The sequence below is a fragment of the Haliotis rufescens genome, unplaced genomic scaffold, assembly GCF_023055435.1.
Source record: "Haliotis rufescens isolate VD_foot unplaced genomic scaffold, xgHalRufe1.0.p SCAF_4, whole genome shotgun sequence".
In the NCBI taxonomy this organism is placed as follows: domain Eukaryota; kingdom Metazoa; phylum Mollusca; class Gastropoda; order Lepetellida; family Haliotidae; genus Haliotis; species Haliotis rufescens.
This window is the reverse complement of record NW_025964112.1, coordinates 19,385,043-19,408,663: the sequence shown is the minus strand read 5'-3', so window position 1 is coordinate 19,408,663 and position 23,621 is coordinate 19,385,043. Positions and strand designations below refer to the sequence as shown.

At 35.5% G+C, this 23,621-nt stretch overlaps 1 protein-coding gene across 26 annotated transcripts in view; it reads right to left on the bottom strand.

Annotated features, from left to right (window-relative positions):
* LOC124132118 overlaps nucleotides 1-23,621 on the bottom strand; it is a 239,477-nt gene that overhangs the window by 111,539 nt on the left and 104,317 nt on the right. For 4 of the 26 annotated variants that reach the window (XM_048382613.1, XM_048382615.1, XM_048382616.1 and 1 more), the window contains exons 19-33: nucleotides 22,784-22,822; nucleotides 19,308-19,877; nucleotides 19,036-19,080; nucleotides 18,246-18,815; nucleotides 17,388-17,489; nucleotides 14,308-14,877; nucleotides 13,140-13,187; nucleotides 11,611-12,180; nucleotides 10,442-10,489; nucleotides 8,909-9,478; nucleotides 8,420-8,527; nucleotides 5,961-6,530; nucleotides 5,669-5,698; nucleotides 2,402-2,971; nucleotides 651-761 (exon numbers count right to left, since the gene is read on the bottom strand). The exons of 21 other annotated variants lie outside the window; for them this stretch is intronic. In XM_048382613.1, the coding sequence (XP_048238570.1) occupies nucleotides 651-761; nucleotides 2,402-2,971; nucleotides 5,669-5,698; nucleotides 5,961-6,530; nucleotides 8,420-8,527; nucleotides 8,909-9,478; nucleotides 10,442-10,489; nucleotides 11,611-12,180; nucleotides 13,140-13,187; nucleotides 14,308-14,877; nucleotides 17,388-17,489; nucleotides 18,246-18,815; nucleotides 19,036-19,080; nucleotides 19,308-19,877; nucleotides 22,784-22,822 (4,521 nt within the window). The remainder of the gene's footprint in view (nucleotides 1-650; nucleotides 762-2,401; nucleotides 2,972-5,668; nucleotides 5,699-5,960; nucleotides 6,531-8,419; nucleotides 8,528-8,908; nucleotides 9,479-10,441; nucleotides 10,490-11,610; nucleotides 12,181-13,139; nucleotides 13,188-14,307; nucleotides 14,878-17,387; nucleotides 17,490-18,245; nucleotides 18,816-19,035; nucleotides 19,081-19,307; nucleotides 19,878-22,783; nucleotides 22,823-23,621) is intronic. One more of the 26 variants, XM_048382627.1, reaches the window with a different exon arrangement.

Below are 23,621 nucleotides of genomic sequence, written 5' to 3'. Positions count from 1 at the left end.
GATAAATTAATCCTTAATCCTTCTCATCAACCCATAAAATGAAACACAAACAAACAAAATATTACCTGTCAGTATTGTCAAAAGATTAATGAGCATGCAATGGAAATATGCATGCACCAAGAAGTTATGTATTACAGAAACAGAGAAACATGAACCACATCATTATTGAGATACTGATCAGATTCACATGTACAATACAATTTATTCCAATGAATACATCACAGAAAACACAAATGTATTGACAGATCTCACAATGAAATTGCAGACAATTGGACAAGTTATCACCATTCAGACAAGGTTAGGACATGTTCTGCAAAAAAATTACTTTACAAATATTATTAGACACACAGACAATAAAGAAGACTTTCTCTATTGCAAAAAGACACAAAGTGAAAGTTTAGACAAGTAGAGTTTTTAACAGACAAAGTATATACTCAGAGGATGCAGATAAACTTTGAAAAATAAACTTCAGTTTCAGATCACAATTGTTGAATCATTAATGCAACCATATCTATTTCACAAATTTAAACTGAGTGATGCTGAATCGGCAATATTTCAAACACATGTTACAAATCAGAAATTTAACGCATTTTTCCATTAAAGTTGTATTAAATGAAAATCACTGAATATATCAAGTAATTTTTACTTACTGACTTTCTTGGGGGCAAAGGTAATAGGTATCGGTTTAGGTGTTGTCGTGGTTGTGGTTGTAGTAGTAGTAGTGGTAGTTGTGGTTGTGGTTGTTGTCGTTACTTCTTCAACTGGAAAACAAAAAGAATACGGTTTAAAACATACTATGCAGAATAACATTTGCATTTTTAACATTTTTCAACATGACATTTTCTAAGCAATTTTCTTGTTGGTCAAAAGTGGTTTTCGCACAACATAATCAAATGGATGTAAGATAATAGTAGACCACCAATTGTGAAGGATAAAAAGGAACAAAGGTGTCATGATCTGAGTGATGAGATGAAACACTGATCAAAACAGGTTTCTAGTCTGACATGTCTGTAATGCAAAGCTCAATGCTACAAATTAAATTCCTTTCGGAGACAAATGTCTAACAAAAGTACATATATAAAACATCCTGAGGAATTTGCTTGTTAACTGGATTCATAAACCTATAGAAGTGCCATCTTATTGTTTTTAAGGTTTCTTGTATCTTTGCCCATGACATTCAGGGAGAATGCCCTTGACTTTCAATGAATAGTAATGTCTTGGAGATGGGCCCGTTACATTAGGCTAGCATCTATATAAAAAGTATAACTGAAACTACTGATATTTTGTATATGCATTTTACCTGATGATATGTATTACTTGCTAAACTATAATAAAATGAAATGTTTTATAAATGTTACACCATAATAACTCATAAAAGCACTTGTTGTTGATCACATTATTATATGAAAACTTAGAATAAATGTTATCATGATACATCACTAAAAGGTTACAAACATTCTTTGAACATGCATTTAATATTCATTTTTGACATGTTAAGAGTCATGATTTGTTTTACATGAAAATTCTATGACTTGAATCGAATCTGCAACCAAATCATGTTTACTATTGTAACCCACTGTTGGATGAAAATGGAAAACCGCAGACTTTTCCCTTGCTCACAATTTGACATTTTCAACCAACAGTCATGTTTTAATTCTAATATATGGTCTGATGTTAACTTCCTCCCTTATATCCTCAGTCCTAATGAAGTTACATGAGTGACAGCTTGGGTGATTGATTTAACCACCTGAACTAGCAAGACAAGAGAGACAAGAGAGACCACCTCATCTGTTTCATATTTAGATCTTGGCACAAAGATTCAGAGAAACAAAACACTGTCCACAAGACTGTATGACAAGAGGGGTGACTTTAATTTTTTCCTTTATGTAAGCAATATCTCCAGCCTTTGGTGTCTACAGTTCACAACTTTTGAGGTACAATTTCTTCCAAGATTTCAAAGAGCATCATGCTCAGAAGTTGTTTGATCAAGGTTACAACTTTCAAGGCATCAGTAAAGCTTTCAAAAAGTTTTATGGTCGAAGGATATTTCCAAATTTGATGCATCAGTGACAAAAATTATGTCTGATGCAATTACCTATTTTGACTTGTATCCCATGTTCCCATCTTTTTTCAGGTGAAAATCTGACTTGCCTTTGCATGTGTTTTTGACAGGTGCCACATGTGGGGCAGGATAAGCTCTCTTTTTGCGAACACCTGGTGTCATCACTATTGGAGAGTGATTCATAAATACATGCTCATGATAAAGTCGGAATCGTGCAGTTGACTCTGCTTTTGGCAGAGATTTCTGATGAATATGGAAAGGGTTTTGTCCCTTTTAATTATATAAGGAGGCCTGAATGTTGGAACTTTGAATTATCAAAATGAAAAATATATCTCTTACTTGGACAGAGAGTTCCAAAGACTTTTTCCCTCATTGAAGACAGTTCACTGAACTCCTGGACAGTGAAACGATTCTCCTCAACAGGCCGTGATGCAATGCCATCAATTTCCCTTGTATCTTGCAGACCAATACCAATAACATAGATGTGGATGTTTTGGTCTCGTGCTTTGACAGCTTCTGGAATTGTCCTTCTGGCATTGATATTGGACACACCATCAGTGATGAGAATGGCCACATTCTCAACATCCGGTCGGTCTCCTGTTGCTGGTGTGAACATCTGCGTTCTCATTACATTTATTCCACCATAAGTGTTAGTACTTCCGTACATATAGGGTATGTTGTCAATGGCTTTGTAAAGATCTCTCTTAGAACCTATGTATTCATTCATCTGGAACTGAATGGCAACTTTGGTACTGTAGATGACAATACCAACTCGGACATTGTCCCTGTCAATGTTAGCAGGGACAAGGAAGTATTTCAAGAAGTCCTGCATGAGTCTGAAGTTGGGTTCTGTGACACTTGTCGAGGTATCCAGGATTAGCACAAGGTCCATTTTGGCATCAGAACAACCTAAATGTACAAGGCATTAGTACTGGAGAAACAATAGGTGATGTAGAAGCAAACCTGTGAAGAAGATAGATGTAGTGCAAATGGACAAACACATACCACAAATTGACATAAACACATACCACACAGATGACAAAACTTGTCGCAAGTGGAAACAACACAGAACTGATCTCCTGTAGCACATTTGTCATCAAAACCATGGTTGTCAGTACAGTATATTTTACTCTCAGAGATATTTCCATACCAACCACTGCTGAGTTCATTATGTCATTTCAAACTCTGACATCTTGAAGGTTTAAAAATATTTATGTTGAATTGTTACTACTGGTTTGATACCGTTCTAGTACAATCAGTAATACAATACCTCAACTTTGTATGTTCCATCATGTTTGAGATAGCAGGCCACAAGTGCATACCTTTCAAGTAAAATTTGCTCCTGTGTCTTGAACTAGATCTTAATATTCATATTTTTAAAACAAATAAAGGCCCCCCCTCCAATTTGGGACCTGTATTACAAAGCAATCTTAGTACTCAGATGGTCACAATTCCCATATTTTAACTTGACTACCGGTAATGACATTTGTAGGTCTTTGTTGCAAGAAAACAATACCAAATGGTTGACCTAAGAACAATTTGTATCATGTGCATATCAGCCATTACATATACATGTAGTTTGAGGCAAAGTGTTGAGCTTCAGTCTGAAGAGCAGAGTGTTGATGGAGCATCTCCTCCTCACCTTTGCATTAACTGAGACAGAATAACACTGAAACATTCAACAAGTGACTGTTAGGACAATGGATATAGAAACATGAACTTAGAACGTTGTAATTCACACAATACAACATAAAACTATTATACTTGTTGAGTTGGAGTTGCATATAACACTTACAAACATTAATGTTAATGGTCACAAAACAAATGAAGAACAGCTGGTACACAACATACTCATCTATCTCCACAATAAACATCTGAGAAAAGACTATAATCCTGGTAATGTTAAAGAGACAGTATGTTGACGGTTGTGTCTGTTTTTAAATCATGCATGAATGAGTGAGTGAGAGAGTGAGTATGGTTTTACGCCGCTTTTAGCAATATTCCAGCAATATCACGGCGGGGGACACCAGAAATTGGCTTCACACAATGTACCCATGTCGGGAATCGAACCTGGGTCTTCGGTATGACGAGCGAACGCTTTAACCACTAGGCTACCCGACCGACCCTAAATCATGCATGAAATAATTTCCAAGTGTAACGTCACATGCCCAATTCAGTTCTCTAATGAAAACAATAGAGCTCTGCACAGCAAAGCCAATTACGCAAGCACTGGAAAAAGTAAACTGGCTTCAGTCTTGTTCTTTTTTTTTTTTTGAGGCTGAGATGATGCCAGCTTGACTTGATTAGAAGCCAGAGCCAGAAGCCTGTTTGTTTGTTGTTTTAAGTAGCACTAGCAATATTTCAGCTATATGATGGCACATAATCAAATCTGGACCAAACAAACCAGTGATTGATGTAATGAGCAATGTCCCATGCCATCTGGGTTGATGACATTCTCAAACATTCAAATGAGTGTTTGTTCAAAGAGATGTTTTGTTTATTGCAATGTCTTTCAAACAATTGTGGTTCTGAACTTAAAATATAGCCTATCTTTCTTTGTTATAGCTTCTATGTTATTATAAGGGTTACATTATTTTTCAGGGCCTTATTGTTTGCAGAAGCCTGAGGTCAGCCATAAACTACCTGACAGAGGAGCGCAGTAGAACAGGTTGAAGACTTCATGCAAATGATAATGCCCTGAAAAATACAGGTTCTGTTATTGCACCTAAAATAGATAGAAATTGTACCTAAACCCAAAATGAACAAATAAACAAACAGCAGCATAAGTTAAGTGGCTGTATTAAAAAGGGGTAATTAATTGACAAATAGCAATGTCTTAGAACATACTATTGGATGACATCACAAAAAAGAAATGCCGATGACGTTACATAACAATAGAATAGATAGCAGTCTGTTGTTAGGGAAATGCAGATTGTGATCAAGTTAAGTGGTCTGCAGATTTCTGATAACATGCAGGTTTTTATGATAATTCTATCCATTTTAGCTATAATAAGCAAAAGCACATTTAGTTGGTCATGACTATACAGCAAAACTTCACTGACTTAAACATTATTAATTCAATGTATCGCTTAAGATGATTAACTTCAGGTCCAGGTAAAAATCTTTTGCAAATTGATTATATATTGGATGCAAAAATATTTTTTTCTGACCCCTCCTAAAAAGATTTTGTAAAAAATAATTCAAGATAAAAAAAATAGGAATTTTAAGTTCACATCCTACTGATTTTACATCTGGCAGTAATGTCAACATTGATGGACTCAATATGCACTCACATACATGGCATTCACATACCTGGTTGCTGAGTGATTCCATCAACATTCCAAATATGTACTTAATATAGTAGCACTAATAAAGTGAATAACCCTGAGATAATGCTAGTTCTACTCTGAACACATATGATTGGCTGTTGCGTAAAGGTTCCGCAGTTGGTTTGTCAATATGTTTCATAAATATAAATATTCCAAAGTAACATTCAATATTGGACTCGCAATAAAACATGTTGCAAAAGCTACAGGAATTGTAAATAAGGTGTTCATAAACTAGCAGATTGTTACAAAGTTGGAGTATCTACAAACTCTAACTTACTTGTCTTGGGAGGAGGAGTTGGTACAGCAACTAAAATAAAAGTGACAACATCAATTAGACATGATAAGTGAGCGAGTTAGGGTTTAACAGCAATTTGAACAGAATTTTGAAAAATGCTAACATACTAAATCTGAGTTTCAAACTATCGATACAATTATGTAAGCCCAAAATTATTCTAGTCTGAATAATCAAGTCTTTATTTTGTCAATAGCCAAAAACCTTGAAAATGTGGCCTTTAAGTTTCTGACCCGTGTGTTAAGTGCATGGTTACAATCTTCAGTCAAGTTTTTACCTGGACAAAAAGAACCAAAGACTTTCTGTCTCATTTCATTCAGTTCACTGAACTCCTGAACAGTGAACCTGTAGTCATCAAGAGGCCGGCTGGCAATTCCATCAATTTCCTTGGTATCTGTTAGACCAATACCAATGACATAGATATTGATGTTCTGATCTCTGGCTTTAACTGCCTCAGGCTGTACTCTTCTGGAATTGATATTGGACACACCATCAGTGATGAGAATACAGATATTTTCAACATCAGGTCGGTCTCCTGTTTCTGGTGTGTACATCTGAGTCCTCATTACATTTAGTCCACCATAGGTATTGGTACTTCCATACATATAGGGTATATTGTCAATGGCTTTGTAAATGGCTCTCTTTTGCCCAATATACTCATTCATCTGGAACTGAATAGCAACTTTGGTACTGTAGATGACAATACCAACTCGGACATTGTCATCATCAATGTTTGCAGGGAAAAGGAAGAACTTCAAGAAGTCCTGCATGAGTCTGAAGTTGGGTTCTGTGACACTGGTGGAGGTATCCAGGATTAGCACAAGGTCCATCTTATTGTTAGAGCAGTCTGGAAACAAATTCATGAACATGGTTTGGTATGGGGGAATGAAATAGGTGTCAGAAACATGTTAGTAGAAAGTTGATGCATATATTTCATACATGTATTAATGTAAATAGAGATTATTAATATGAAACATTCATTTGTATTTTCAATAAATAGCAAAATATTGTAAAATCCCAGAAGGCACTGCAACAACATCTATGACATATTTGAGATATCTACAGTTTGACTATTACAAAAGTGATTGAAAATTAAAATGTCTGCTTGTTTGCGATATCAGTCATATTATAACAGGAGGTTATTAGTCAAGGTGAAACTGAGTTTAAAGTGATGTCCAAGAATATTTCACATACATCATGACATCCAATATGTAACACGCTTTCAGCAAACAAACCAGTAGGAAAAATTTGATCATATTTCAAGAGGAGTGATTAAGAGAGTTTGGTTTAGTATTGCCTTGAAGGGTATTTCAGGTACATAACAGCCTGTGTTTGTACCTAAGGTGACTGGGCCATGCATGCCACCCTGTTACAGGTATGATCTGTGATCAGCAGTAATGGGAGCCACCAGAGTCACATTCTTTAAGCCAGCAAATGGGATTAGTGTCAGGCAGCACTTAGAAATGCTGGGAAGTTGCCTATGCAACAGTGTGCCATCTCCACTACATCTGCTGTATGTGCAACCCTACACTGTACGTGTATGTTATGAAGCAGAATACCATACAGAACAGAACTTTTGATCTTTATATTCCTATTTTGATGTAATGTATTATTACCATACTGATGATATGCACCAAGTAAGCTGAAGCCATATGCATCTCAAGCACTGATGAAGTAAGCCTTGCATGCCTGAACATTGGCAACTTTATCCTGAGAGAGAGACACATTCCAGTTTGTTTTCTTGTCGTGCCCTACAGTGTTTGGGCTGTCATATTTATTTTTCCTCTTAGCACTGCTAAGCACCACCCAGAACTGCTGACTTTCACTCTTCAGTACTGTGCCACAACGAGGTGTGGACAGCAATGGAGAGTGTTAGGTCTAAGCAACGTGACCCAGATCCTCCATATAATTGTCTCATAACATGGGTCACTGATATAGGACTGCATAGTGTTACCGGTATATTGGGTAAAACAAATATAACAAGTTTTGCTATTATTTGCATTTTTTAAATGATGCTTGCCTTCGAATTTGATTGACAAAACGGCGAAAAACACGAAAGTGATAATTGTCTCACAATGTTATCTTCCCTGTATCCATAACTATAAAAAGGCGGCGACTGACCATGCTAAATAATATTTACTTTCGTATGAAGAAAATAGGATCTGCATGTATAATCAGTGTTAATCACTTTCAAACACTTTAGCTCCCAATATATATCGCAATATGTATTGCAATACAGTTACCTGTATCACAAAATATAGCAATACAATTTCTTTCCCAATACACAGAGTTACTGAGGACCAATGGTATCAAAGACTCCCCATAATACAATCCATTTAGTAATGATGCTACCAACCTTTATATTTATGAGAAATAACCAATTACTTGTCTCTTATAGTACAACATAATCATATTATTTCACAACAGATATTTTCTGTGCAAGATTAATTAATTGTTACAGGAATCAAGCAAGCTCATCACATTTGGTGTCAGCTTACTTACTTTTCCACCTTTTGTTATCTTTTTATTTTGTTGTCCTTACCTGTACATATATATATGCTCTCTGCCTCATGGCATTCATTCACCTGGTGAAGGAGTTAGCATATACTCCGAAATGTTGTGTTCGTCATAAAAAAGAAGTTGACATCCATATATTCTCTTCCTTAACTTACTGTAAGAGCAAATTTTTGAAAGAAACTGGAAATGGGTACTTTGTTATAAGAGAACTTATCTTACCTTGTGCTTTGGGTGTTGGAGCAGGTGTTGGGGCTGGGGTAGTTGTGGTAGTAGTGGTAGTTGTAGTCGTGGTAGTAGTAGTTGTAGTTGTTGGAGGTGGTGTGGTAACTGAAATGAATAACAGATTTCTCACACTTCCAATTATCACAACTTGAAGTCTAAGAACAGCTTTGCAATGAAAATTATTGACAAATTGATGAAATCTAACCTAAACATATACTAACACATTTAGGCATACCCCAAAGGATAAAAAACACATTACTAAATGCTTTGAGCAGAGATTTTGTTGCATTATTAAAAGTAAAATAAAATGTGTGAACATTTATTGTAGAGCATACTACAAACAGATAATTTGCATACATATTATCTTACTTTTTGTTTAATCTTAGTTTGACATATAAAGGATTCCAAACTGACAACAATGGGTTAAGAATAGCATCATAGTCTGAATGATATTGATAAAAGTCTATAGCTGGAACTGGTACGTACTAGGACAAAAAGAACCAAAGACTTTCTGTCTCATTGCACTCAGTTCACTGAACTCCTGAACAGTGAACCTGTAGTCATCAAGGGGCCGGCTGGCAATTCCATCAATTTCCTTGGTATCTGTTAGACCAATACCAATGACATAGATATTGATGTTCTGATCTCTGGCTTTAACTGCCTCAGGAATGGATCTTCTGGAATTGATATTGGACACACCATCAGTGATGAGAATACAGATATTTTCAACATCAGGTCGGTCTCCTGTTTCTGGTGTGTACATCTGAGTCCTCATTACATTTAGTCCACCATAGGTATTGGTACTTCCATACATATAGGGTATATTGTCAATGGCTTTGTAAATGGCTCTCTTTTGCCCAATATACTCATTCATCTGGAACTGAATAGCAACTTTGGTACTGTAGATGACAATACCAACTCGGACATTGTCATCATCAATGTTTGCAGGGAAAAGGAAGAACTTCAAGAAGTCCTGCATGAGTCTGAAGTTGGGTTCTGTGACACTGGTGGAGGTATCCAGGATTAGCACAAGGTCCATCTTGGCAGTGGAACAGTCTGGAAAGACATGGAAAACTGTAACTTTGGGGGAACAATAAGGAATAATATTGTCTAAAATGCAAATAAAGTGAGTGTGTAATTAAAAAAACTGTTGATGTTTGTTCTTTGTGCAAGATGATTGCAAAAACAAGATTGACAGAGGTGCCCATGCTTGTTTTAAGATTTGATGACATTCATTAAAGTCATCCCGATAACTGACATAAGTGTTTACTTACAAACTATGTAAGTTGAAGTCAGACAGGTGTACTATTGTCAGCATTACATAGTTTAATTTACAATACAGTGATGAATAGCCTAATTCAAAGACATTTGTTGCTTGATTATTAATTATATTATTGCCATCATTAATGTGTTTGTTGTTTTAATGCTGTACTCAGCAATATTACAGCTATTGTGGCACTTGCCATTGAGGCTATCAGAGAAACAGTATATAGATTTGCCTTAATTCTCCCTGTCTGAAACATCCCAAATGGATTCAGCTTAATGAATGGATGCTGCATTTTTTCTTCATTAATTTCCTAATCTTAGTAATCTAGAGATAAACATCATGTACACTAATCTGTATGACTTCCTAAAAGATTACAGGTAGTTAGTTCTCCACTACATCCATTAGTAGGAGTGGTTATATGAAGGCTGAAGTACATTGTCATATCAAGAATCATGACTTGTTTTATATTATCAGTATTTACAGATGTAAATGTCTGCACAATTCTGCAGACAATAAGTTAAGAAGCCATTTCTACAAACCATGACTATTCTAGTGTTGTGTCTATCTGAACTTAATTGTCAAACAGATTTATAATGAAAAGGCAGAGCTGTGAGGCCATATTTTTCTACCAGCAGTGAAGTCTATGTTCATTGTAAATACGTTCAATCATGTTAACATTTCTTTTTCATCATAGCTCTGTAACATATCAATGCTATATGATATCAGTTCTGTGTAAGAAAAGGTGACCTTACCTTTGGGTTTGGCTGGAGTTGTTGGCGGTGGGGTTGGTGGAGGAGTTACTAAAACATAACAAAGGGTTCTTGAAATTTGAAATACAATTTGAAAATACAGGCAGTACACCTTAGACTGCCTACTCCATACATGCTTCTAAGCTTTACAGCAAAAATATGAATGATTATCAATTCATTCCATCAGTGAATTCCTAGTTCTTTCTGTAGTTTATTTGCATCATGCCTAAAGATCTAATACTCAATTCAGATTGGCTACTTATTGCACCCATTTGTGCAGATGGACTTCCTTTCACCTCCTGCTTAGTTTCACTGAAATCATGCTTAGATCATATAGTGCATTTGTTGATCCCGTATGGTATGTTCAAGGCATATATTCACTCTACAATAGCAAGATGAATTTTCCACAGATAAATATCAACATTATTAGATAATGCTGAAACAATACAGTTTGTCCATCAATGTTGTTATTATTTACTAACATTGAAATCAACATGAACAAATTTAAAGGACAGTATTACTGTCAACCTGTACAGTCTTAGAAGTATAGTGAATGTGAAAATGGACCCCAACCCAAAACCAAAATGTAAACCAGTTTGAACCACCCAGAACATCATGGAATATTTTTGCCACATGACAACTAGAATGTGTATGTACTCATAAAAACATATGTCTCCCCACACCTTCTTTTTCATACATTAGTTCAAGTTGTTACTATAAATCTGTTTGCAAATATAAAAAAACCAATAATAGCAAATTATAGCCTGGAATGATAATGGTTTCATGCAGAAATATTTATTAGTTGAAGAGTGCTGGCATGAAACAAATGCTCCTCATTTGAGACTAAGTCCAAACTGCTTCAATGGTCATTGCACATATTCAGTGTCATGCAAAAGTATTCATTCAAGCTTTGTTGAGGCCAGTAAATTAAACTCTTCCCATGTTTAAGACTATGTGGAGAGAGAGAGAGAGATGGTTTCAGTGCAAGCTTAGTATGTAATTAGAGGTACATACTTTGGCTATCTGATTCTATTTCTTCTGACATCATTCCAGTAGTCATAATTATCAAGTTAAAGAGTATCAGAGCTTAAACAAGGCTCTGTGAACTACATATGAAACAGATTTGTTCATCCAACTTTAGTTTATTCATGCCATACATGATTTTCACTAACCTGGACAAAATGACCCAAAGACTTTCTGTCTCATTTCATTCAGTTCACTGAACTCCTGAACAGTGAACCTGTAGTCATCAAGAGGCCGGCTGGCAATTCCATCAATTTCCTTAGTATCTGTTAGACCAATACCAATGACATAGATATTGATGTTCTGATCTCTGGCTTTAACTGCCTCAGGCTGTACTCTTCTGGAATTGATATTGGACACACCATCAGTGATGAGAATACAGATATTTTCAACATCAGGTCGGTCTCCTGTTTCTGGTGTGTACATCTGAGTCCTCATTACATTCAGTCCACCATAGGTATTGGTACTTCCATACATATAGGGTATATTGTCAATGGCTTTGTAAATGGCTCTCTTTTGCCCAATATACTCATTCATCTGGAACTGAATAGCAACTTTGGTACTGTAGATGACAATACCAACTCGGACATTGTCATCATCAATGTTTGCAGGGAAAAGGAAGAACTTCAAGAAGTCCTGCATGAGTCTGAAGTTTGGTTCTGTGACACTGGTGGAGGTATCCAGGATTAGCACAAGGTCCATCTTGGCAGTGGAACAGTCTGGAAAGACATGGAAAACTGTAACTTTGGGGGAACATTAAGTAATAATATTGTCTAAAATGCTAATAAAGTGAGTGTGTAATTAAAAAAACTGTTGATGTTTGATCTTTGTGCAAGATGATTGCAAAAACAAGATTGACAGAGGTGCCCATGCTTGTTTTAAGATTTGATGACATTCAAGTCATCCCGATAACTGACATAAGTGTTTACTTACAAACTATGTAAGTTGAAGTCAGACAGGTGTACTATTGTCAGCATTACATAGTTTAATTTACAATACAGTGATGAATAGCCTAATTCAAAGACATTTGTTGCTTGATTATTAATTATATTATTGCCATCATTAATGTGTTTGTTGTTTTAATGCTGTACTCAGCAATATTACAGCTATTGTGGCACTTGCCATTGAGGCTATCAGAGAAACAGTATATAGATTTGCCTTAATTCTCCCTGTCTGAAACATCCCAAATGGATTCAGCTTAATGAATGGATGCTGCATTTTTTCTTCATTAATTTCCTAATCTTAGTAATCTAGAGATAAACATCATGTACACTAATCTGTATGACTTCCTAAAAGATTACAGGTAGTTAGTTCTCCACTCCATCCATTAGTAGGAGTGGTTATATGAAGGCTGAAGTACATTGTCATATCAAGAATCATGACTTGTTTTATATTATCAGTATTTACAGATGTAAATGTCTGCACAATTCTGCAGACAATAAGTTAAGAAGCCATTTCTACAAACCATGACTATTCTAGTGTTGTGTCTATCTGAACTTAATTGTCAAACAGATTTATAATGAAAAGGCAGAGCTGTGAGGCCATATTTTTCTACCAGCAGTGAAGTCTATGTTCATTGTAAATACGTTCAATCATGTTAACATTTCTTTTTCATCATAGCTCTGTAACATATCAATGCTATATGATATCAGTTCTGTGTAAGAAAAGGTGACCTTACCTTTGGGTTTGGCTGGAGTTGTTGGCGGTGGGGTTGGTGGAGGAGTTACTAAAACATAACAAAGGGTTCTTGAAATTTGAAATACAATTTGAAAATACAGGCAGTACACCTTAGACTGCCTACTCCATACATGCTTCTAAGCTTTACAGAAAAAAATATGAATGATTATCAATTCATTCCATCAGTGAATTCCTAGTTCTTTCTGTAGTTTATTTGCATCATGCCTAAAGATCTAATACTCAATTCAGATTGGCTACTTATTGCACCCATTTGTGCAGATGGACTTCCTTTCACCTCCTGCTTAGTTTCACTGTAATCATGCTTAGATCATATAGTGCATTTGTTGATCCTGTATGGTATGTTCAAGGCATATATTCACTCTACAATAGCAAGATGAATTTTCCACAGATAAATATCAACATTATTAGATAATGCTGAAACAATACAGTTTGTCCATCACTGTTGTTATTATTTACTAACATTGAAATCAACATGAACAAATTTAAAGGACAGTATTACTGTCAACCTGTACAGTCTTAGAAGTATAGTGAATGTGAAAATGGACCCCAACCCAAAACCAAAATGTAAACCAGTTTGAACCACCCAGAACATCATGGAATATTTTTGCCACATGACAACTAGAATGTGTATGTACTCATAAAAACATATGTCTCCCCACACCTTCTTTTTCATACATTAGTTCAAGTTGTTACTATAAATCTGTTTGCAAATAAAAAAACCAATAATAGCAAATTATAGCCTGGAATGATAATGGTTTCATGCAGAAATGTTTATTAGTTGAAGAGTGCTGGCATGAAACAAATGCTCCTCATTTGAGACTAAGTCCAAACTGCTTCAATGGTCATTGCACATATTCAGTGTCATGCAAAAGTATTCATTCAAGCTTTGTTGAGGCCAGTAAATTAAACTCTTCCCATGTTTAAGACTATGTCGAGAGAGAGAGAGAGATGGTTTCAGTGCAAGCTTAGTATGTAATTAGAGGTACATACTTTGGCTATCTGATTCTATTTCTTCTGACATCATTCCAGTAGTCATAATTATCAAGTTAAAGAGTATCAGAGCTTAAACAAGGCTCTGTGAACTACATATGAAACAGATTTGTTCATCCAACTTTAGTTTATTCATGCCATACATGATTTTCACTTACCTGGACAAAATGACCCAAACACTTTCTGTCTCATTGCATTCAGTTCACTGAACTCCTGAACAGTGAACCTGTAGTCATCAAGAGGCCGGCTGGCAATTCCATCAATTTCCTTAGTATCTGTTAGACCAATACCAATGACATAGATATTGATGTTCTGGTCTCTGGCTTTAACTGCCTCAGGAATGGTTCTTCTGGAATTGATATTGGACACACCATCAGTGATGAGAATACAGATATTTTCAACATCAGGTCGGTCTCCTGTTCCTGGTGTGTACATCTGAGTCCTCATTGCATTTAGTCCACCATAGGTATTGGTACTTCCATACATGTAAGGTATTTTGTCAATGGCTTTGTAAATGGCTCTCTTTTGCCCAATATACTCATTCATCTGGAACTGAATAGCAACTTTGGTACTGTAGATGACAATACCAACTCGGACATTGTCATCATCAATGTTTGCAGGGAAAAGGAAGAATTTTAAGAAATCCAGCATGAGTAGAAAATTCTTCTTTGTGACACTGGTAGAGGTATCAAGGATGATAACAAGATCCATCTTGGCAGTGGAACAGTCTGAAATTACAAAGTCTAAATGTGATGAGCTGAATTATTATCTGACATCTTTTTATATAGGATATTCTTTTAACCCATAAGCATATATCATTATGGAAATAGAAAACAGAAATAAAGCGACAAAACCCTTTCCATAATCATACAAATCTCTGTTAAGAGCAGAGATCATTGTATGAATCTGACTTTCTCATAATTATTTGTTTATCAATCACTATCAAATAGTATTCATACCAGCCATGACTACTTTTTGTCTAAAGTTTCCCAAAATAAGTCAACGTGAAACACAAAGAGACTGCTGATTATTATGAATTAATAGTAGAACTAGAAAGGTGTTTGCATTACTTGCAAAAACAAAAGAGGCCTGTCCTCATCATTTTCTGAAAACTTTCCCACCAGAAACATATCATGAACCACTTTGACATTACCTCTCACATGCCCAGTGCAGTACAAAGTTGAACAGAAAGTCCTATATGCCTCTCGGTGCCTCAATAACAAAGTCATAATCACTGCCTAAAGATCATGTATATAAAGTTTTGTGAAGTTCCAATAATAAATCCTCAATAATATATCCTTGCATATACACAACCTTTTTGGGATGTCTACTTCCCATTTTGTGACCTTGACCTTTAATGTCATCCAATCACATGTGAGAACATTACTTGTTGCAAACTATTGTTGTCTCAATATGTTACAAACCATACTTCCTGAATGAAACTATCAACAAGTCTCATTTCCAGAGTGAATGACCTTCAAAGCGACTTTGACATAATCATGACATATGATAAGTGTTGACTTTGAGTTCATCTTAAATGATTGCAAAAGACTTTGATATTTCATGAACTAATCTGAAATTTCATGCACAATCTGATCCCCAGTGACTTTGGCCTTATATGGAGGTCACATAAATTTGATGCGACCATCTTCCCTTAGAGATCATGTATACAAAGTTTTGTCAAATTTCAATCATAAATACTCAAGTTTATTTAATGCCAAGTTCATACTGAATAACCTTGATCTTCCAGGTCATCCATTCATGTCAGAAACATTTCCCAGTGGTATATAGGAGGTATATCTGGTATTAAGTCTCTAACATCTGTCATAAACGCTTGGTTGAGAAAACCAATATTGGCGGTGAAGCTCAAATTCGAGCAAACACCACTTTTTGCAAAGTGCTTTTTTAATTATTCATGTTTTTAGTATTTTTCACTATTATCAACTAAAATCTTTCCAAGTGGAGAAAACACCAAAGATATCACATATTTTATCTTTAACACTCTATTGGCACTCTAATGTTGTCGACCGCCTCCGTGGTCTAGTGGTAGAGCGTCCGCCCGGAGAGTGGATGGTCTGGGGTTCGATCCCCGCCCGCGTCATTCCAAAAGACGTTAAAAGATGGTACTTGTTGTTACCCTGTCTGGTGCTTGGCATTAAGGGGCTAAAACAAGGACTGGTCGGCTCGTAGTCTGTATACTGTGTCTGAGTGGGGTATTCATGTTAAACTGCGGCATGGTATCTCAGTGTGCTAGCACTATAAATCGGCATCAGTCCAGACTAGTACAAGCAGCCACAGACACATGTACATGCACGTCGCTATATAAGTGCAATAATCTTGGACGCGACGTTAAACCCCATTTCACCTCACCTCTAATGTTGTCACTAGCCTTACATTCCATTCCTATTTGGCAGCAAGTGATCTTGACCACCAATCTCAGTCAATTTCATATTCCCAAAGATTCCTATAGTGTGTCATTTATTGAGTGAGTGAATTTGGCTTGTTGTTGCTTTGAACAGTGTTTCAGTTATATCATGATGTGTTACCCTGATGTGGGAAAAAAGACTGAAGTTAGGCAGGTCTTATAGGTTTACCATGAGCTTGGGTATGGTGCTGACAAACCTAGAAAGAACATCAGGCCGAAATGGGATTTTGAACTCATGATTTCGAAAGTCATCTAAAATAAAAAAAACCTAACTCATTCACTAGGGATCAAGTACATTGTTTGACACTTGACTCTGACACTTCATTTAAAAAAATATATATATCCTCGCATATAAACAACATGAGTTTGTCTACCATCATCATTTTCAGAAGATACATGTTGTACTGTCACAACAGATTGATTATTAGCAGAGTCTAATAGACCCAAAAAAGGGAAACTTATCCACAAACAGTACACTTCATACATCACTGACATTTTTCTTGTCATTTGGGCTTCTATATTGTGTGACACTCCTTTAAGGGTCATACAGCATAAATAGCGATATAAGTTGTAGTAGTATCATGATGGGTATCTATGATTTTAGGCATTCTGCTGAGCCAGAGGCTATAAGGGGTGTAGGGATTTATTCTCCCACTCAGAAATCCATATGTAGCCTGTTTTCCTTGTGGCAAGTGTAAGGAATGTATTCTCCTACTCAGAAATATACATCCCTCTCAGGTGGGATACATAATATTCTATCAAGATCAGGTGAACCTGTGAGATTTCAACATCCTGACATGTGAGATCACCAACCTTGTGCTTTTGTTGTTAGGAGTGGTGTTGTTGTAGTAGTGGTGGTAGTTGTTGTAGTTGTTGTAGTAGTAGAAGTTGTTGTAGTTGGTGGAGGTGTTGTAACTGAAAGAAATACAAAAGAAACTGCAATATCAAGTATAATTCAACTTTCCGATAGATCAGAAATAGATAAGTAGTGTATAATACATAGTTAATATAAATGCATAGAAAAAAGATGAACTGATATGCTGAGGTCCTAATTTACTAGTAAGCAAATATACTACATACCACATAATATCAAAGCATTGAACCATTATATTTTATTCTCTGAAGAGTGAGTGAGGGAGTTGGCCACTTTGAACATTTAAGTTACCTGACACAGCATGTCAGCTTGAAGTGGGAGGAAAGCCAAAAGTCATGCAGGTCCATGGCCAGCATGAGTATTGTGTTTACAAACCCAGAAGCACAGTCAATTTGAATCTGGGATTCAAACCAATGATAATAGTTTCCTGGCAGGCCTGATGGAGGAAACACAGTAAATTGTGACTTAGCTACCCGTGTGCCTTATCTCTCAAGAGGAAGACAACCTCCTTTTAAAATATTCAGTTCAACAGACTGAAGCCAAAAGGTAAAATCAAAGAAAAAGTAACAGTTCACGTTATTTACAATATTTGATTCAATGCATTGAATAGTCTCTTGCCAGTGCTAACACATGAAAAAAGAAAAAAGCCTTCTCTAACAGAAAGTAAATGCAAATACCTGTAACTGTAAAGATATTAAACATTCTCCACTCTGAACAGAATTAGTGTGCTTTAACAGCTGATACAACAATGTAATGACAAATAAATTAAAATCATGAATTAATTTCTAATTACTTACTGGGACAAAAAGAACCAAAGACTTTCTGTCTCATTGCATTCAGTTCACTGAACTCCTGAACAGTGAACCTGTAGTCATCAAGAGGCCGGCTGGCAATTCCATCAATTTCCTTGGTATCTGTTAGACCAATACCAATGACATAGATATTGATGTTCTGATCTCTGGCTTTAACTGCCTCAGGCTGTACTCTTCTGGAATTGATATTGGACACACCATCAGTGATGAGAATACAGATATTTTCAACATCAGGTCGGTCTCCTGTTTCTGGTGTGTACATCTGAGTCCTCATTACATTTAGTCCACCATAGGTATTGGTACTTCCATACATATAGGGTATGTTGTCAATGGCTTTGTAAATGGCTCTCTTTTGCCCAATATATTCATTCATCTGGAACTGAATAGCAACTTTGGTACTGTAGATGACAATACCAACTCGAACATTGTCATCATCAATGTTTGCAGGGAAAAGGAAGAACTTTAAAAAGTCCTGCATGAGTCTGAAGTTGGGTTCTGTGACACTGGTGGAGGTATCCAGGATTAGCACAAGGTCCATCTTGGCAGTGGAACAGTCTGGAGATAGAAACGTTGAGTTCTCAATCATTGAATATAACAATCCATAGAATAGTGCTACTATAGCCAGTGATATTCTTTTTTGCTCCCTATGAAACAGTCACTACTATTATAAACTGTTTTAATGAAATAATGACAGTATTAAAAGTGATATTCAGCAGTCTTCTGTATGTAGCTAATACAGATATATTGTTTACAAAAACAGTAGATCTGAACCCACCTTTTGGTTTGGCTGGAACTGTTGGTGGAGGTGTTGGTGGAGGCACTAGAAATACACCAACACATACTCAACCAATTTAACATGCATACATGTTATAAAAGAACACTGAAATATTTCAAGAACATTACTTAAAGAACATTGGGGTAAAGTTGTTTATTTATTGTGCCACATTTAATGTCTAAGTATCTAAATCCTAAAACATTGGTGAAAATGTTTCAACATCAAATGTTTAACACATTGTTTTGAATTGAAAAAAATGTAGTGTTAAATACCTGGACAAATTGATCCAAAGACTTTTTCCCTCATAGAAGACAGCTCACTGAACTCCTGGACAGTGAAACGATTCTCCTCAACAGGCCGTGAGGCAATGCCATCAATTTCCCTTGTATCTTGCAGACCAATACCAATAACATAGATGTGGATGTTTTGGTCTCGTGCTTTGACAGCTTCTGGAATTGTCCTTCTTGAGTTGATATTGGACACACCATCAGTGATGAGAATGGCCACATTCTCAACATCAGGTCGGTCTCCTGTTGCTGGTGTGAACATCTGTGTCCTCATTACATTTATTCCACCATAGGTGTTGGTACTTCCATACATATAGGGTATGTTGTCAATGGCCCCGTAAAGTGCTTTCTTTTGTCCAATATATTGACTCATCTGGAACTGGATGGCAACTTTGGTACTGTAGATGACAACACCAACTCGAACATTGTCATCATCAATGTTGGCAGGGAAAAGAAAATATTTCAAGAAATCCTGCATGAGTCTGAAATTGGGTTCAGTGACACTGGTGGAGGTATCAAGGATTAGCACAAGGTCCATTCTGGCACTGTCACAACCTGAAAGCACACAATGGTCAGCAGGTAGAGAAAACACCTGGTTTGACTGGAGAATACTTCAACAATAATTACAGAATTTATACAACTGTTGCTTAGTATAGATAAGCTGGTGAACATAGAGTTAGTGAGATTCAAAGAATGTCTACTGATCTTGTTATAGCTCTTTATCATCTAGATACACAGTGTATAAGATACTGTAAGATTATGAACAAACATGCAACATGTAGACTTTTGACATATAGTAACAATACTTGTTCACAGATTATGTATAATGAAATTTAAATAAATTGATGGAATTACATTATGGAAAGATGTGAAGCATGATTTTCATTTATGTATATATCACATTGTGTGTGAGGAAACATATTACATTAATATTTCCATTTGCAGATAATAAGAAGACAAATAAAAACTGACAATCATTTATTTGGGAGCTTGTAATAAAAACACACGAATGATACACAAGGGTTGATTGTTAAATCTCATATAGAAGGAATTGTGGAATAGTAAAATCTCTTGCTGTGGACATTACATGATGTTGTGGACAATTTGAGCAAATTGTTAGGCTGTGAACATTAGCAAAGAAAGCCCCTCATCACAGTGTAACAATTCCTCAATTGACTCAAGAGAACACAACAAAAGACTTCACTTTTATGCAATTCCTTCCATATGAGGCTTAGAACTGATCAATCAACCCTTATAATTGATATCTTTAGAAAATCTACTTTCTAGATGACCAAATACACCTTGATGACTCACCTGTGACTGAAAGTTGACATGGGAATTCTGTTCATCCGCATGATCACAACACTTAGCCTCAATAAATACTACTTATAATGGCTGATATCCTAACTTGCTTTAAGATTGAGATGCAGTAATCTATCAGAAGTAACTGCAATTTGATCCTATAAACAAGACAGGTTGTCCACAAAACAGGATATATATTTGAATTAATACACAACAGTTTACATTGGTTAGGATACATTCAGACGAGTATATATTCTGAGAAATTGTACACAAAACAGGGTATATATATTTGAATTAATACACAACAGTTTGCACTGGTTAGGATACACCCAGAAGAGTATATATTCTGAGAAGTTGTACACAAAACAGTATATATATTTGAATTAATAATCAACAGTTTGCTCTGGTTGGAATACACCCAGAAGAGTATATATTCTAAGAAACAATTAAGTTTTTGATGTTCTGACAAACACAGGTTAAATAATGACAGACAGTATGTGCAGAATAACTGAAATAGAAGAAGTGCAAAGGTTAGATATTAATGAGAAACACATTTGGGGCAGTGTTTCATCACTGTGGACAAAGTATTTCAGGGGACGAAAAAAGTGGAATTGTTGAACAAAATGTGAACGCCAAAACCCAAAGATATTTGTGCAAAGTATGTGCATATAAGACATTTTAGAAAACAAAATGAAAGCAATTTATAACATAGGTGCATGAGGCAAATTAGGAAACAAAAGGAAAGCAACTTATAACGTAGGTGTATTAGACAAGTTAGGAAACAAAGTGAAAGTAATCTATAATTTAGGTCTATAAGACAAGCAAGGAAACAAAAGGAAAGCAACTTATAATGTCGGTGTTTAAGACAAGTTAGGAAACAAAATGAAAGTAATCTATAATTAAGGTCTACAAGACAAGTAAGGAAACAAAATGAAAGCAATTTATAATGTAAGTGTATTTGACAAGTTAGGAAACAAAATGAAAGCAATTTATAATGTAAGTGTATTCGACAAGTTAGGAAACAAAAGGAAAGCGAAAGATAAATAAGGGATTAAATTGGGAATCATTAAGACTAACTAATAATGGAATCTTAAAAAAATGTCATAGATTTGGGAGGAAACATAGAGCTAAATTGGGTCTATAACCTGCCACGAATCATCATTATAAGTATGCACGACATACATGGCTGAATGGAACAAAAAGAAATTTGGATACAGAAAAATGGCATCAGGACATTATCATGAGTTTAACTTACATTACCAAATGTAGTCTTTAGGGCATTTTGGATGACATACAGTCAATGTCCCAGAAAATGAACCAATCTGATTCCCTGAGAAAAATATCTTTTTTAAGAATTTTCTTCAAAATATCATGTTTCTTTTGCTTTCTGTATCTTGAAATTGGTTTCTTTATGTAAGCAATCATTTATGCTATTGGCGTTACCATACATGTCTCAAGTTGTACATTTAGCTGCCTATACACCACATTCTGTAAACATATTTTCTACCATATAAATATCTTTTTGAACATGGACAAAGTTGCTCTAGACAAAGTGAAATAGAGAAAAATAACTCAGAGAATTTACAGTTGAAGTACTGAACTGGAACATATTTACACATACAGTAGCATTTAATCTTTGACCATGATTAAGAAGAAAGAGAATCACAAATACATCAGACAAAACTTGGAGAAATGGACAGTCACACTGAACATATAGATACAGTATATTGGTACATGTACAACGCTACAGTCATAAGATACAACTATGCAACCACCAACCATGACAGTGTTTAGACAGCGGTAGTGGTCACTCTCAGACAATGACAGGATGACAGAGGAAACGCCAACACATGTACACACAGCTAAAATACATTAACAAGATTAACATAGAAACAGTACACAAATACACATCAGGCATTACTATCAACATACTATATATATAAATGAAAGCAAAATGTTTAAAACTATTTTGAAATTATCATGAAAGTATATAAATCTGTTCATGTGCAGTTTGATATAAAAGTTGATGTTACAAAGTTACAAATAACTGTAATGGTCATAAATCAGTTTATTGCCTTTTTAATTAACAGTTGAAACTTTTGGAAAATGAGTTTCAGTTTACTCAAAAGTTGTGAAATTTTAACTCAAAGCTTACTTACTTGGACGCTTCTTGGGAGCTGGAGTCACTGGAATAGGAACTGAAAGTAAACAAACAGTTTTGGTCTTGAGCTGGCATGTACTACAGAATAGTGAGCAAGTTGGGGATTGCCATTGTTGTCTCATTAAACAACATTCTGCGAGTTTGGATTGTGCGAATGTTCTTTAATGCTGCAGTTCATATTATTCAAACTCTACCATGGCAGCCAATATCTAAGAGAGTCTGGACCAGGCAAACCCATTACTGAAAGTAATGTAGGGAGAATAAACAACTCGGGGCTGTGCCCCTCATGATTTATTCTCCCTGCACAGTTTTATTGTATGATAAACATCTCCGACTGGTTATTTAGTTCTTAAATAAAATCAATTATAAGACAATACAGGATGGAATATATTAGAAGTAAAATATGTCCAGGCATCATCTGTTGTCAAATAGACGATGGTTAAAATAAAATGTAAAAATAAATAACAAAAAATAAATGCATTTAGACATATCTACATGGAATGATTGTGGGGTTAAATTTGCATTTATGTTGTGAAAAAAATATCTGATAATATTGTCAGAGTAAAAATACCCCATAAAATCAGATGTGAGAGGAAATGTTGATATAAAGTAACATTTAAATCATATGTTTTATTCTGAAACATTATTTATTCTTCAATTATTAATAAAGGCACAGCTGTATAATAATTATTAATCTGTGGTAAAGGCCTGTCAAAGATGTTCGTGTGCTGCAAATGTAGGCGTACCTCCAATTTTATCACATTGAAGTCCATGTTAGTATGAAAACTATTTGTTAGATTTGCATGCTGCAGTTTTTGAGAACTTGTGGGAAATAA